The following is a 16,410-nucleotide window of genomic DNA, read 5'->3' on the forward strand; positions in this document are numbered from 1 at the left end:
TTGGGAGGGAGGTAAGAATTGAGAAGGGGGGAGTTCCCGTCGTGGCGCAGTGGTTAATGAATACGACTAGGAACCATGAGGTTGCGGGTTCGGTCCCTGCCCTTGCTCAGTGGGTTAACGATCCGGCATTGCCGTGAGCTGTGGTGTGGGTTGCAGACGCGGCTCGGATCCCGCGGTGCTGTGGCTCTGGCGTAGGCCGGTGGCTACAGCTCCGATTCATCCCCTAGCCTGGGAACATCCATATGCCGCGGGAGCGGCCCAAGAAACAACAACAACAACAACAAAAAAGACAAAAAAAAAAAAAAAAAAAAAAAAGAATTGAGAAGGGGGGAATAACACGTTACTCTATGAAACAGATGATTAATGAGAACCTACTATATAGTACAGGACAATCTACCAATAGTTTGTAATAACCTATAGGGGAAAAAAGAATGGATATATTTATATGTATGACTGATTCACTTTGCTGTACACATGAAACTGATAAAATTGGATTAAAAAAAAAAAAAAAAGGACCCACAACCTAGAGGTTAGGACTTACCTTTGGTGCTTTTGGGAATGATTTGACTCCACCGTGGCTTATATTCCTGTTGGCTGATATACTGATTGAACAAGCCATCTGCAAATATTAAAGAATGAGAGATAATTACAACTTAACAGCTTACATTTTTTTATTAAGGCAAAAAACCAAAATGTACAAGCCTACACTAAGTAAAATTACTAATATGTCACTAAAACATAGCACATTTTCATAAACTGTGTCACTTCAGTTTTCATGTTACCTCAAATACAAAGAGCAAAGTATTAGTTGACACAATCATGTAATTAAACAAGCTTTTTTAGTGGCAGCTGGTACTAAACTTACTAAGTTTTCCCCATTTTTGTACTACTAAACAAAAAAGCTACAGATGGAAATGGGAACTCCTAACTATTTTGGTCTAGGCCCTTGTATCTTCAGGAAAAAACAAAACTAATCCTTTAAAGTGAAAATTTTTAGTTTTCTTTGAATACAAAACTGCACAGAGATAAAAGTACTAGTAACAGTTACATATTTATAGAATAGTAAATGTTAGAATCTGTGCTATCTAACTTATCTGATTTAATTTTTAAAACAGCCTTATGAATTGGGCATTATCATCTTCATTTTACAGATATGGAGATATATATTTGGAGAAATTAATGAATTAACCCAAACCACAGAGCTCTTAAGTGGTGCAGCTGGGACTCACATTTCACTATGCTTAATTCCTGCATCTGTTTCATTAATAAATTCTAAACCTCATTCTTTTTTTTTTTTTTTCTCCTGCTTTTTAGGGCCGCACCCATGGCATATGGAAGTTCCCAGGCTAAGGGCTCAATCGGAGCTGCAGCTGCTGGCCTATGCCACAGCCACAGCAATGCCAGATCTGAGCGGCATCCGCAACCTATACCACAGCTCACAGCAATGCCAAATCCTTAGCCCACTGAGCGAGGCCAGGGATCAAGCCTGCGTCCTCTTGGATACTAGTCACTGAACCACAACAGGAACTCCCAAACCTTCTTAAGACGAATTGTTATGCTATAGTAACCAGTTGTTACATTAGATACTATGATGGTCATGGAGACTAAACTCCCCACAGACATCAATTCTACCCCAAATTATTATCAAGCCCTAATCCTGTGCCCCTTAAAAAGGACAGTTTAATTAAACATGAGTATCGCTGGGGGAACTTCAAGGAAATGTCCTCTTATTTCTAAACAGACATCAGAGAAGAAAAACCTATTTTTATTCTTCTGGAAAATTTTATATCTGTATGCAATGTACACAATTTCTATAGCCCATCTGTGTAAGAATGATATCAACTCTATAATGACAGGGCTGAGAGAGATAAAGAAACTGGATCCCTGAATCAACTAACATGAAATCTACCTTACCTTTTATTATGTGGTATAATATTTCCTTACTGTTTTATTTTGTTTTGTTTTTTTAGGGCAACATGTGCGACATATGGAATTTCCCAGGCTAAGGGTTGAATCGGAGATGCAGCTGCCAGCCTACCCCACAGCCACAGCAATGCAGGATCCGAGCAGTGTCTGAAACCTAAACCACAGCTCATGGCAATGCTGGATCCTTAACCCACCGGGAGAGGCCAGGGATTGAACCTGCATCCTCATGGATACTAGTAGGGTTCATTACCGCTGAGCCACAATGGGAACGCCAACATTTCCTTACTTTTAAACTAGGGTTTTCTTTTACATGAGTCCAAACAGATTATAATTCATGAAGTAAGTTTTACTATAAATTCTGTCTTTTGACTCTAATCTCATTCTGAATACAGGATTCCCTTTTGCTTGATTAGTCACTGAAAGCAAATACTTCTCCAAAGGATTCATATGTAAAAAAACTGTGTTCTCTATGACTTGTATACTTGCCAGAGACTATGTAACTTACAGAAACTTCTCTAATCTCTTTCTTTTATGTGCAATTATGAAATGCAATGGTAACCCCACCTTTTAGCTTTTAAGTCTTTTCAGATGGGTTTAGCTGAAAATCTCCACCCTATAAAATTAGCTAGTTTCTTTTTTTCTTTGCTTATGGCACTTTAAAAATTCTTGCAAAAAGAAAGTTCTCTCCTTCTTAAATTAGCACTCATAAATTAGCAGTTATATTTTAATTGTTAAAGTAAGGGGAACAAGTAAGACTCACAACTTATTTTAGTGAGAATGTTTCTAGCACATAATCTATACCCCCATGGGTTTTTCTGACAACTCTTGTCCCATCCTGCTCTGGCCAAAACTCTTTTTCCATTACAAGAATTGGAAATCCTTCCTCCCCCCACCCAAGATAAAATGTGGTAGGGCTTCTATCAACAGTAATGACAAGCTGACAGTAAAAATATTAATCATAAATTTAGAATTATAATAGAAGTAAAATACAGTAATAAATTTTATTCCATTTTGAGAAAGGCACATGAAAGTTAAATAACCTTTTTAAAAACCTTAAAGAGAGAAGATAAAATTATTCAATATAAACAACGATTTTAAAACAATAATTCTACATAATAGCTAACTGAAGAGGAGATAGAAAAGAGTAAAAGAGAGGACTATAAAAAGATGAGTAGAAAACCAAAGGAAATAAGGAAGGTGTAGACTTGAAAAATACAAAGCAAAAATAGAGAAAATCAGAAATGTAAGACATTTCATTTTTAAATAGTAACTAATTGCCATATTACCTAAGTCTCCCATACTAATTAGTTACATGACTTTTGATAAGTAAATTCCTTATCTGTAAAAGTGGTGTTTAAGAGTTGGATAGAGCCTGAGGTTCCTACCAAATTCTGGCATACTAGGATCCCACCACTGTTAGAACCAATATATTTACTCGAACTGTGTGTGTCTGGCTGATTCCACCTTATGTTCATCTTAGAAAAGTCTCCATCTCCTCTTTCCCCTTAAGTCTTCTGTGACTATTCTGAAAGAGAAATCACAATCCACTGGGGGAAATTCTTTTAAGAGCTCCTAAGGCAGTGATCACAGGAACAATTATAATTAGATAACGGACCCCATTCCTGATCTTTAAAGTCATTCTGAACACTGCAGGTAAAATTAAGTTCTCTAATTGTTTCTTTAACCAATCCTTCTATCCCCACTCTTTAGCTAACCTGAAAAGCTTACAAATGCACTATCCATCAAGACCTTCACAGTTTCTCTTCTATCAAACACAACTGTCCTATGAAAATATTGTCAGGAATTTTCAAAGTTAAAAAAGCAAAGTCTCAAACATTACATAATTTTTGTAAAATCATCTTGTAAATACACACACACATACAAATGAAAAAGTATGCAACCCAGACACACATCAAAAAGTTAAGTGATTTTCTTTAGTTGGTAAAATTAGATTGATTTTGATTTTTTTCTTTATCCTTATATTATCCCAATTCTTTTGCATCAAGCACTATTGTTACCAGAGGAAGGGCCACAAAACTAGATATGCGGAACTCTTTTCTAAACCTTGGAAGAACTTTGTAATATATTGATATTATCAATATAAATCATTTTCACACACTTTGTTACCCCTGAAATGTCTCTTCTTCACACCTCACTAGACACATTCGTGAATAACCAGTACTTTGTGCATTGACATTAGCTTGTTTTAACAAGGACAAAGAGAGCTAAATGTGCACAAAAGACTTATAATCAGGCAAACAGAAGAAATTATTTACAAAATTTTAAATATTAAGTGCTCCAAATTTAAAATATTAGTAATTACGTTGACTTTAGATAGATAAAATTAATCTTCTCTTAAGTAATGATAATTAATAGCATAACATCAGAGAAGCTCAGTAAATGCTTAGAATGGAAAAAAAGGGCAGGGTGTAGAGGGACTTTCCTAGCCACATGACTGACAATTCCTCCAAGTCATCTTAATGTTACCAAATTCCTTATTCTAAAACAAACTGTTCATAAAACTCCTACTTCTAATAAAGCCTATTCCTAGTATATGATGGCACTCTGACAAATCACCATCTTGCAGAGTAGTCAAGCAAATACTAAAAAAAAGAAAAAAAAATTGGGGAACTTTTTAATTTCCCTCCCTCTGTCTCAAGTAAATTCCTTTTCTCTTCACTAGTCTAAAGGACAGACAATTCTCTTTGCTATCTCTTACTTTTCCTTGGAGACTATAAGAAAACCTGAAGAAAATTATTTAGATATAGTATCACCAAATCTGGCAGGGACTATTTTAAAAAAATTACCAGAGAGAGAAGAGTTGACTTTTATTGCATACCCACTGTGTACAAGACACCACAAAGAGTTGACTTTTACTGCATACCCACTGTGTGCAAGACATCACATTAACTCATTTATTCCTTAAAATAAATGTAAGCAATGGCCATTATTAATTATTGCAAATATTAAAAAATCAAGGTTCAGAGAAATTAATAACATGCCCAAAGACTCTAAACCAGTTTCAAAGTCCAAAATATTCTCAACTCTTCATAGATTTCACGTAAATGTAAACATCGATATAACTAACAAACAGTTTTTTAATTACAATCTAAGATAAACACTATAATAAAAGACATGGCAAATTTTACCTATTCAAAAAAGGCAAGACTCTGGGAAACAAAAAACACCATACCAGATGATTCTGCTGCAATATTAAATATATCCATTATAATAAAAGAGTGATACAACTAAAATTGTTGAAACATATAATTTAAATTTAAAGGTAAAAACGTAATTCCGCTCTTAAATAAAAACCTACTGGCTCCTGTGGCTTTTTAATGTATTGTTTCTTCTCTGGAAAATTGGTTTGCCACTATTCCAGATCACTTCCTCACCAGAAGTATTCCTGTTGGTTGGAAGTTGTTCCAGACAAGACATGGCTAGTTTGAAAAGCTAGCTTTTCTACCAAAAACCAAACCAAAACAAAATACCTCTTTTAGAGATATCACGGTTTACCATAAGTCACGAAAGTTAGAAACGCAAATGCCAATCCTCTCACATCTCTCTATTGTTCAACTCTATTTAACTGACTTCTTGATATTCTATCATTTTATAACATTAAGCCATCTAATCACACCAAACAAAAAAGGACTTAAAAAAAAAAAAACTATGTGGCACTTTATAGAGAAACATGATAGATTACCCTCATTTAATCAATTATAATTTATATTACTGCCTCTCAGGGAAAATGAGTTATTAACAAACAATCCAGATTAGATCTGGAGTAGGTTATATTTAGCATCCATTTTCAATGAAATAACACACTTAAGAATCTTCGTCCATGACGTCAAAAAGAAAAGGAGTAATATGTTAATTAATATAATGTTTTCTAATATAATGTTTTATTGGTAAACAGTAAGTTATCTCAAACCCATAAGAGATATGCCAAGGAAACTTTATGAACAAGTTAAATTTTTCAAAATCAGTCATAAGCTTGAATCCTTCAGGTGGCTTATAAAAATGCTACAAACATTAAAGCTGGATAAAGATTTTTTCAAAATAAATGCTTTCAGTCCATGTATTCAAGAATTTTCTTTCATGGAGTTCCTGTCGTGGCACAGTGGAAATGAATCCGACCGAGAACTATGAGGTTGCGGGTTCAATCCCTGACCTCGCTCAATGGGTTAAGGATCCAGTGTTGCTATGACCTGTGGTGTAGGTCGCAGATGTGGGGCTCGGGTCTGGCGTTGCTGTAGCTGTGGCCGGCAGCTGTAGCTCTGATTCCACTCCTAGCCTGGGAACCTCCATATGCCTTGGGTGCCTTTAAAAACAAAGCAAAATGAATTTTTTTTCCTTTCAAGATCTAAAAAGAAATGAAAAAGTGACACCTCTGCATCCCAAATGATCTCCCCATGTTCCCTCAAAACTGAAAAATAAGTTGAAGGAAATGTATATCCTTATATGCATATATAGGAAAATAACAAAGTCTGAAAATAAGCTAAGCACCCACCTCAAAAGTTATTATAAAAAGCATATTAATCTTAAAGAGAGAAAGAAGACAACATCAAACATAGAGCAAAAAACTTTACAACCAACCAAACGACTCTGAATAGTCCAATAAAGTTTAAAGACGTTGAACTGGTAAGGGAAAAATAATCCCCCAAGCAAATCCCAAGCACAGATAGCTCAATGGTTACCTTGACCAAGTGTTTAAGAAAGAGATTAATTCAAATCTCACATTTATTTAGAAAAAAGGAAGAAAAGCTTAACTTCTTAACCCCTTAAGTGAAATTTGCCTAATAATTATTCAAACCTGAAAAGGAAGGTACAAGAAAGAAAAATTACATGGCCACTCTTACTAACAAAAATAGTTGGAAGAATCCTAACAAAACACTAGTCTGCCTAAACCCAAAATATGCCAAAAAAATATATAGAAAAGTATACATGAGGTTTAACATTAGAAAATCAAATATTATGATTTTACATATGAGTAGGAAAATCACAAAAGGTAGAGAAAAACTGGCAAAGTTCAATATCCACTTAGGACATAAACTCAGAGCAATCCTGGAATCCGATATAGAATCTCCAAAAACCCCAGATTAAAAATATATTTAACAATGAAAGGGATCGAAGGGCCAGGGATTGAATCCACGTGCTTACGGATACTAGTCGGGTTTGTTACTGCTGAGCCACGAGAGGAACTTCAAGGCAATATTGATGTAGCTATTGATACACAACTTATCTTGTGAACAGATGATGTAAATTTAAAATATCGACACAGTACATACTGTAAATGTATTTTCTCTACCTTAATGACTTTCCTAACAACATTTTCTTTACCCTAGATTACTTTACTGTCAGAATACAGTCTGTAATACATATTACATACAAAATATGTGTTAATTGACCATGTTATTGGTAAGGCTTCCAGGCAACAGCAGGCTATTAGCAGTTAAGTTTTGGGTGAGTCAAAAGTTGTATGTGGATTTTCAACTGCGCAAAGGGGTGGGGCAGGTGGTGAGGGAGGGAGAGTTGCTGCCGCTAATACCCACTTTGTCCAAGGGTCCAAAAATGAAAACTATACAGCAAAATTTGTGAGATATAACTAAATCGGTGCTTAAGGGTATATTCTTAATACCAAATGTCTACATTAGAAAAGAAGAACCTCAAATTAATGGCCTCAACTTTCATAATAAGAAACCAATAAAAAAAAAAAAGAACAAATTAAAACCAACATATGCAGTAAAAGGAAATAATAAAGACAGAAATCAATGAAATAGAGAGTAAAGACAAGAGGAAAAAATGAAACCAAAACTTAAAACTTTCTTAAAACTGATAGCTCTCTAAGCAGAATACCAATAAATGACAGACAAAACTACCAATATCAAGAATATGATATCACATAAAGGACAATGGGATATAAACAACTTTATGCCAATAAATTCACCAATTTAAATAAAATGGGCATATTCCTCAAAAGACACAAGGAACCAATGTTTATTCAAGAAGAAATACAAAATATAAATAGCCCAATATCTATTAATACTGAATTTGTAGTTAAAAAACTTGTCATAAAGGAAACTCCAACAAGATTTGAGATCTAAAAAACATTCTGGAGTTCCCGTGGTGGTGCAGTGGTTAACGAATCCGACTAGGAACCATGAGGTTGCGGGTTCGGTCCCTGCCCTTGCTCAGTGGGTTAACGATCCGGCGTTGCCGTGAGCTGTGGTGTAGGTTGCAGACGCGGCTCGGATCCCGCGTTGCTGTGGCTCTGGCATAGGCTGGTGGCTACAGCTCCGATTCAACCCCTAGCCTGGGAACCTTCATATGCCGCGGGAGTGGCCCAAGAAATAGCAACAACAACAACAACAACAAAAAAGACCAAAAAAAAAAAAAATAAAAATAAATAAAAAACATTCTAAGAAGGAAACAGGCCTATCATGTAATTAACAACTACTGCATGAACCAAGGAATGGGAAGGGAGAAATAAAGGGTAGGGATTAGGGGTAAGTAGAGAAAAAAGAAAGAAGGAGGGCAAGAGAGAAGAAAGGAGGGAGGGAGATAAAGACCTCAAGTTAAACTTTAAACTTTATTCTCCCCCTTTATCTTACAAAAGCAAAATTTATTTCATTAGCACATAAGATAAATACTGCAAAAGAAGGTTTTCTTTAAGTATTTCCTGTTCCTGGGTGATTACTTTTTCCCATCATCACCTGGATTCCACCTTTTTTTCCTGGCATTGTCAGAGAGAAAAGTAGCAATGATTCGTGAAGGAATCACCTCTAATGAAATTAAATGTAAATGAGCGATGTTTCTAGACAAATAAGGAGTGTATTAGAGAAATGAATATAGTCAACATGTTCTTAAAATATAGACCATTTCTGAACCACTACATGTGGTTTTTGTTTTCTCCACTATAAGAAACCTGAAAAATGCTTTTGATTCCCCAGACTTTCCGATTTACCAGGAAAGGAACTTCTTGCCCTTCTTTGCTATGTTTTTTATGGAGCAGGAGCCAAAAAACTCTGCAGTGTTTACTTCCTTATTTGTCCAACAAATCATCATCAGTGAAGTCAACAGCAAACTGAACAACCTTGGAAGGAATGTTTATTAACTAAACACTGTTCCAAGCCAACGGAGAGTACAAAAAATATGACTTGGCAAATGGTTACTACCAATTTCCCTAAACTCAGTTCCTTTCTAAAGTTAAAAGGGTTAATTAAGTCTTTACAGTAGCAGAGTTGCACATGACTTTAACAGCTTCTCTTAAGTGAGTATATTGCTAAAGAGACAGTTTCAAAACATGTTTTAGACTAATAATTATATAAAATTGCTGGTGGGTTTTGTTTGTTTTGCCTAAAAATATTAAAACAAGACAAAAATATTTAAAACAAAACAAAAACCCCGTAAAATTACTTGTGCCCTCTACTGTAAGGTTAAAAAAATACAGAATTCATTCTCAGAAATGGCATATATATGTATACATATATACTTTAGCGCCATTTTGATGGTTTGGTAAGAGAATAATTATTATATATGCTCTACAATATATTCCAAAGTACATTCTATTCCAAACATGGTAATAATTTATTTGCAAGTATCATTATCAATAAGCAGTAACAATATACAAGGCTGAGAGGCAGGTTTGTTATCATAACACAAAGAAGGCAGTACTGGTTCTGTTTTCTCCAGATGTAAGATAGTCAACCAATATCTGATAAATAAGTACCTACTAATAATGAATGACAGTGATAAGATTAAAATATACAAAAGGAGAGCACTGAGAAAGTCTATTATTCTTTATTTCTTTCTATAAAACGAACAGAACTTCTATACGCCTTTGTATCATTCCACAAGGTTCATATTGAGCATTAAGCTGTTTTCACCTACAATGCTGACTCCAAACGAGTAGGTCTTCTCCTTACACCAAACATTTCTCCAACTCTCTGACACCAACTGGGTGTCCAACAATTCAGTTCAATTTGATTCTGATACCATCTACAAGGAGTTAGTGTCAGACTTCACAAGTTAAAGGGCTCAGTCCCACAAGACTACACCCACTTCAGATGCCAATCACAAGGCCCAAGTCACTGGTATTTCTGACTTAACAGCTATAATCTGGGGGGCTCCCACAACCCCCCTCAGGATTGATAATTTGCTAGAGTAATCAGAGAATTCAGGAAAGCACTTTACTTACTATCATTGGTTTAGTATAAATGATACAATTCAGGAACAGCCAAGTGGAAGAAAAGTGTAGAGGAAGGGGTGTGTGGGTGTGTGTGCCTGTGCACGCGCATATATACGCCTCTTTCCAAACATTCCACTCTCTCCAGCTTCTCCATGTGTTCACCACACTGGAAACTCTCCGAACCTTACTTTTAGGGCTTTTTTGGAGGTTGCAAGATTGATTAAAACATTGCTTATAGGTGACTGAACACCATCTGTGACCCCTCCCATCTTCTCAGAGGTGAAAGTTCCATTCCTCTAATCACACGGTTTGGTTTTTCTGGAGATCTGAAACTAGCTAGGGACCCCAGCCACCAGTCCTGTATGCACACAAAAGATATACTCTTATCACCCTGCAAATCCCAAGAGTTTTAGGAGCTGTGTGCTAGGAAGGAGAGAAAGACCAAATATTTATTTTTATTATACCATAAGCACCTATTCTGTCCTTTGTTACCATGGAAGTATAGATTTTTTAAAAGGATGTCATTCTATACAGCAACAAGAGAGTTCCTTATTTGAAATAACATAACATACCAGACCTTAAATATTCAATTGGCGTCATCCTCCAAAATAATTACCTTGGGAGATACTATGTTCTAGCATTCACATTCTTTCAAAGCAAGATTACAGGCCCCCAAGAAAAATCAGCAATTATGTAGCATCCATATCACATAGACCATGTTTCCAATACAAATATCCTCATTCATTATTAACTATAAACTAATAAAAAATTTTGGTTTATCCAGGCACTCCCTACCCTCAAATCACACTGTTTTTTAAAAAATGACAATTTGCTGTCAACAAAAATATGTAAAGGAGTAGGTTACTGATACTGAAGGAAACATGAAAAGCCTTTTTCTAACATGGTTCAGTGCTAGTCAATGTGAGCATTCTAAGTGCATGGTTTCCCAGGATGATAACTTAGATTTAAATATGTGAGTTCAAATATGTTTCGTTCTTGTTTTTCAAGTCTTATTACATTACAGACCTGTCTTACTAAAAGTAGTCCCTATTTCAAGGAGCTAACATCTTTACAAGGTGAAAGGGAGAGGGAAGAAAGAAACGAGCTAATAAGAACTGGCATAAACTGTACTCTTTGTAAAAAAAAAAAAAAACCTGTTTCTTGCATATATTTAAAATCACCTTAATAACCAATCTAAGTTTACATGTTTACAACATACCATTTACAGCTTTTTCAATCAATTCTTCACAAGCATCAAAATCACCCTTCAATACCAATTTATCATGCAGATCTGTTAACATGGGATGTTCCAGTGCAATCTTGGTTTTCTTTTGCAGTGATTCAAAGGCCTCTGTATAGTTATGTTGTCTAAAGTGTTTTAGGCAAAGGCGAATGGCTTCCTGTTCGCGGTACTACTGGAACACAAGAAAAGATAAGATAAGAAGAGATTTGGTTATTATGGTAGGAAATAATAAGTGACAATCATTAATGTAAAATGAGCATTTACTAAGCATTAACTAAGTATACTAAGCATAAATAAGCATCATTCTAATTAATCATTCATTAGTATCGCTATTATCTTCACTATTGAAGCTCAGTCAATTATGATAATTTTCCAAAGGTCACAAAGTATGTAGCAGAAAGATATTAAGGTGACAAAGATACACATGCATGCAGAGGTACACATATACACACACAAATACACACAGGTGTGTATTTCATGAAGATAAAAAATATTAAAAGATGAAACTAGGCTTAATTCTACAGCCTGAATCTTCAAGAAAAGAACCAGAAAAACTATTTGTCAAAGCTTACTTAAAAAACTTGGAGTCTCTGCTGTGGCTTAGCAGCTAGTGAAACCAACTAACATCCGCAAGGATGTGGGTTCAATCCCTGGCCTCACTCAGTGGGTTAAAGATCTGGCACTGTGGTGTAGGTCGCAGACTCGGCTTGGATCCCGCATTTGCTCTGGCTATGGCTGTGGTGTTGGCCAGCAGCTACAGTGTTAACTGGACCCCAAGCCTGGGAACCTCCATATGCCACAGGTGCGACCCTAAAAAGACAAAAAGACCAAAAAAAAAAAGGTAATTTCCAAGAATTTTACTACTCAGATAATAATGTTGGTACTGAGAAAATAGAAACCGTTAAATAATATACATAAATATCTATGCTATTTTGTTCTTGGTTCTTAGTAATAAGTCAAATAATAATACAAATATTATCAAATAGTCATATATTTCAAATTCAGACAGGTTTTATGATTCAAAACCATTGGAGATGATTTAAGTTTTATAATTTTTTATTCTTTTCTTTTCTTTTGTCGTTTTAGGGCCGCACCCACGGCACATGGAGGTTCCCAGGCTAGGGGTCTAATTGGAGCTGTAGTAGCCAGAGCAATGCAGAATCTGAGCCATGTCTGTGACCCACACCACAGGTCACGGCAACACCAGATCCTTAACCCACTGAGCGAGGCCAGGGATCGAATCTGCAACCTTATGGTTCCTAGTCAGATTCGTATCTGCTGTGCCATGATGGGAGCTCCTATAATTTTTTTTTTTTAAAACCTGGGCTACTTCATCTACTACACAGCTATAAAGTAAAAATGTTAGATAACTACAACCCAAAAAAGACATATATTCAATTTACTAAATCTCTCCCAAAAGAATGAATGCCAAAAAACAAGCTCAATGAAGAATTTTTAAAAAAATAACTTCAAGGAGTTCCTGACGTGGCGCAGGGGAAACAAATCCAACCAGGAATCATGAGGTTGCGGATTGATCCATGGCCTTGCCCAGTGGGTTAAGGATCCAGCGTTGCCATGAACTGTGGTGTATGTAGGTTGCAGACGTGGCTTGCATCTGGCAGTGCTGTGACTGTGGTGTAGGCTGGGAGCTGTAGCTCCAATTTGACCTCTAGCCTGGGAACCTCCATATGCCGCGGGTGTGGCCCTAAAAAGGAAAAAAAAAAAAAAAATTACTTCAAGAATTTCTAAAAAATTAACCTTAGGATTTCCACAATTTTCCTAAATAAAAATTAATAAAAGAAATCGACGATACAGAAGCAACACATAATAACCAAACAAGAATATAATTTACCCGTATTTTTCTCTACTATGGGTAGAAAAATATACAGTACTTAAACACTAATCAGTTTATAGTTGGATGATTTTTTTTTATTAATAAAAGGTCAACAAAACACTTTTCCTTAAACACTAGAGGTTAACCAAGATTTTTCTTATCAAATAACAAAAGAATGATTCTATATCCAAACTAACTTCACATTAATCGTTTCTTAAGCTTGGTCTCTAAATAAAGATTTATTACAACTATTTAGAACAATATTAAACAGTAATATCTTTTTATCATGTTGATTTCAGGAGTATGAATAACATCCATATTTTACATTTTCTATCAGTCTGTACACAAATTTTTTTTTAATGGCCGAACCTGAGGCATATGGAAGTTCCCAGGCCAAGCACTGACCCCGCACCTCGAGCGCCTGCAGCTGGATTCTTAACCCACTGCACCACAGCGGGAATTCCCAGGCCATAAACAGATACAAATAGGAGAGTATTTACAAAATAATAGAATTTTAGTGCTTCAAAAAAAGGACTGAAATTCAAAGAGGGTGAAGATTTAATTTCTAGAGGTCCACAATAAATATAGAGAACTTGACAAGTGAATAACTGAATAATTTTAAGTTCTCAAATATAATCTCTCCACAATGTTGGGAAAAAGAGGTGAAATTTGCAACTTCCTATGGTATCAAGAGATTTCTACAGTAAAGAAAACACATGTACACATCAGAGGCTAAAGAGAAAATTTTTTTTCCCAGTACCAGAAAAGCTTAATCATTATTTCTGTAAAAGAATCAATAGAATTGGGAAGATTTTTAAGCATAAGCTAAGCATTTATTATGTGCATAACACTATAAAGGTGATTTTTAATGCTTAAAATATATACTCTCTACCTTGAAAGACTATAGTATTACAGCTAACGCAAGAATATATAAAAGATATAGAAAATACTAAAAGTCAGCATCTATTCTAAATTGAATATAACCAAATGTCAAAAAATAATTCATCAAAAAGTTCTTTAATTAAGCTTAGCAGGAAAGAGCTGAAATACTATATTAAAAAAATCTTAGAACTATATGTGCTTAAACCTTAAAAAACCTGTATTTGCTTCCTAATCTCCTATGAGATCAGTTTCCCCTAACTGCAAATAAAGATATCAAGAAATACTGATTAAACTAAAGCTTTATCATCCCTTCACAAGAAAAAGAGCTCCCCCAAACAAAACAGAGCCAAAAGAGTCAGATACACATCAGAAAAAAGATGGAGCATAAAAGGCATTCAAAAAACCAAAACACCCATTTCTCAATTATTTATTCATTTATTTATTTAATTTTATTTTTATGGCCACACCTGCAGCATATGGAAGTTCCCAGGCTAGGGGTCGAATCAGAGCTCCAGCTGCAGGCCTACACCACAGCCATGGCAATACCAGAGCAACTGGGGCCTGTGCCACAGCTTACAGTAACACTAAATCTTTAACCCACTGAGCAAGGCTAGGATCGAACTCACATCCTCGGGGAGAAAATGCTGGGTCCTTAACCCACAAAGTCATGACAAGAACTACTATTTCTCAATAATTTAAAATCACATTTTTCAGGCTGCATCTACTATATAAAATGACCTATGGATAAAATTGTTAAATATCATTTTTATACTCCTTATAAGAATAGTCATAATATTCATAGAAACTATTTCAAATTCTAGGGCCTTAAAAGGAAAAGCAAATAGTCCTATTTTACTCAACACAAACACAGTGGAGGAATGTGTAACTGAGAATGAAAACTACCCCACCAAAAATCATATTTAAATATTTCTGTCAATATAGGTTACAAACAAAATTCAGGGTCAGATGGGCATCATACTATAAGCGCAGACTCTACTGCTAGACTGTCTGAGTTTACATATTGCCCTGAGTACTTTATAATTGTGTGGCTTTAGGCTCTGTGCTTCATCATCATCTGTAAAATACAGATGATAATTGTACCATCTCATAGAGTGGCAATGAGTAAATAAGTTGTTAAAAGCTTAAAAGCTGGTAAAATGTATATGCTTAATACATGTTGATTAATCTTTATAATTATTATTACTAGTCTCAATATTCTCAATGAAGATAAGAGATTGACACAATTCTCTAGTTTAGGCATATGAAACATGAAATCAGGATTTTAAAATACAGTCCTACCTTGCTGTACCAGTTGAGACAGGGTTGTACTACATCAGGATCATCAATGCCGCTAAGTTCAACATACCAGATGCTAAAGTTAAAGCTGGGTCCCCACGATAAGAGTGGAACTTTGAGGGGAAAAAAAAGAAAGAAAGAAAAGAAAATTAACATAGTTCAAATAAAACTTTAGCAAAGTAAAATCACTGTTCAAACCTACCAGGATTCATTCAACAAACTTCCTGAATACTTTCTATATGCCCAGCACTGTACTATTATGTGCTCCAGCCACAGCAGCAATAAGAAAGATATGATCCATGCCATCATGAGGTTACTTTAATAATAAAAACACTGAAGATAAATTCAAACTGGTCATTTATCTATCCCCACCAAAAGAGTAAGGCTAGATGATTTAGCAGGCAAATTTTACCAAATGCACAAGAAACAAATAATTACTATATAATTTAAACAGAGAGCTGGAAAGTCAATTACTTATCAAAGTAACATAACCCTGAAAACAAAACCAAAAGAAAACAGATTTAAGGACAATCTTGGCTATGAGTGTATACTCAAAATTTAAAATCATTTTTTAAAAAAAGGTTGCAAAAAGGAAGTTCCTTTATGATGTCACAGGTTAAGGATCCGGCACTGCCACAGCTGTGGTGCAGGCTGCAACTGTGGTGCAGGTTCAATCCCTGGCCCAGGAACATCCACATGCCAAAGCTGCAGCAAAAACAAAAACAAAAAAGGTTGCAGAAAAGTTCTACCAGGTTTTCACTGTAGCCAAACAGTTCATTCTAGGCATGGAGAGTTGGTTCAAGAGGAGCAATGTTAATGTAATTCACCATATTAACAAAGTAAAAGAAAAACATACGTGATTACCTCAATACATGCTAAGAGCAAACTAATGAATCTACTTTAAAAACAAACTCTTAAAATATAAGAAACAGAAGGCAAAAGAAAACTTTTATCTAGACCTTTTTTAAAAGTATCAAAAACCTCAAAAGAAAACCTAATGAAGAAACAGTAAGTATTTCCACTCAAGTCAAAACAAGACAA

At 35.3% G+C, this 16,410-nt stretch overlaps 1 protein-coding gene across 9 annotated transcripts in view; it reads right to left on the reverse strand.

Moving 5' to 3' along the window:
* MKLN1 (muskelin 1) overlaps positions 1 to 16,410 on the reverse strand; it is a 338,714-nt gene that overhangs the window by 93,541 nt on the left and 228,763 nt on the right. For 8 of the 9 annotated variants that reach the window (XM_021078931.1, XM_021078932.1, XM_021078930.1 and 5 more), the window contains 3 exons: positions 15,373 to 15,482; positions 11,334 to 11,526; positions 542 to 619 (listed from right to left, as the gene is read on the reverse strand). In XM_021078931.1, coding sequence (XP_020934590.1) covers positions 542 to 619; positions 11,334 to 11,526; positions 15,373 to 15,482 — 381 coding nt within the window. Of the gene's footprint in view, positions 1 to 541; positions 620 to 11,333; positions 11,530 to 15,372; positions 15,483 to 16,410 lie in introns of all 9 variants that reach the window. The other variant, XM_021078936.1, reaches the window with a different exon arrangement.

This window comes from Sus scrofa, chromosome 18 (assembly GCF_000003025.6).
Source record: "Sus scrofa isolate TJ Tabasco breed Duroc chromosome 18, Sscrofa11.1, whole genome shotgun sequence".
Taxonomy (NCBI): domain Eukaryota; kingdom Metazoa; phylum Chordata; class Mammalia; order Artiodactyla; family Suidae; genus Sus; species Sus scrofa.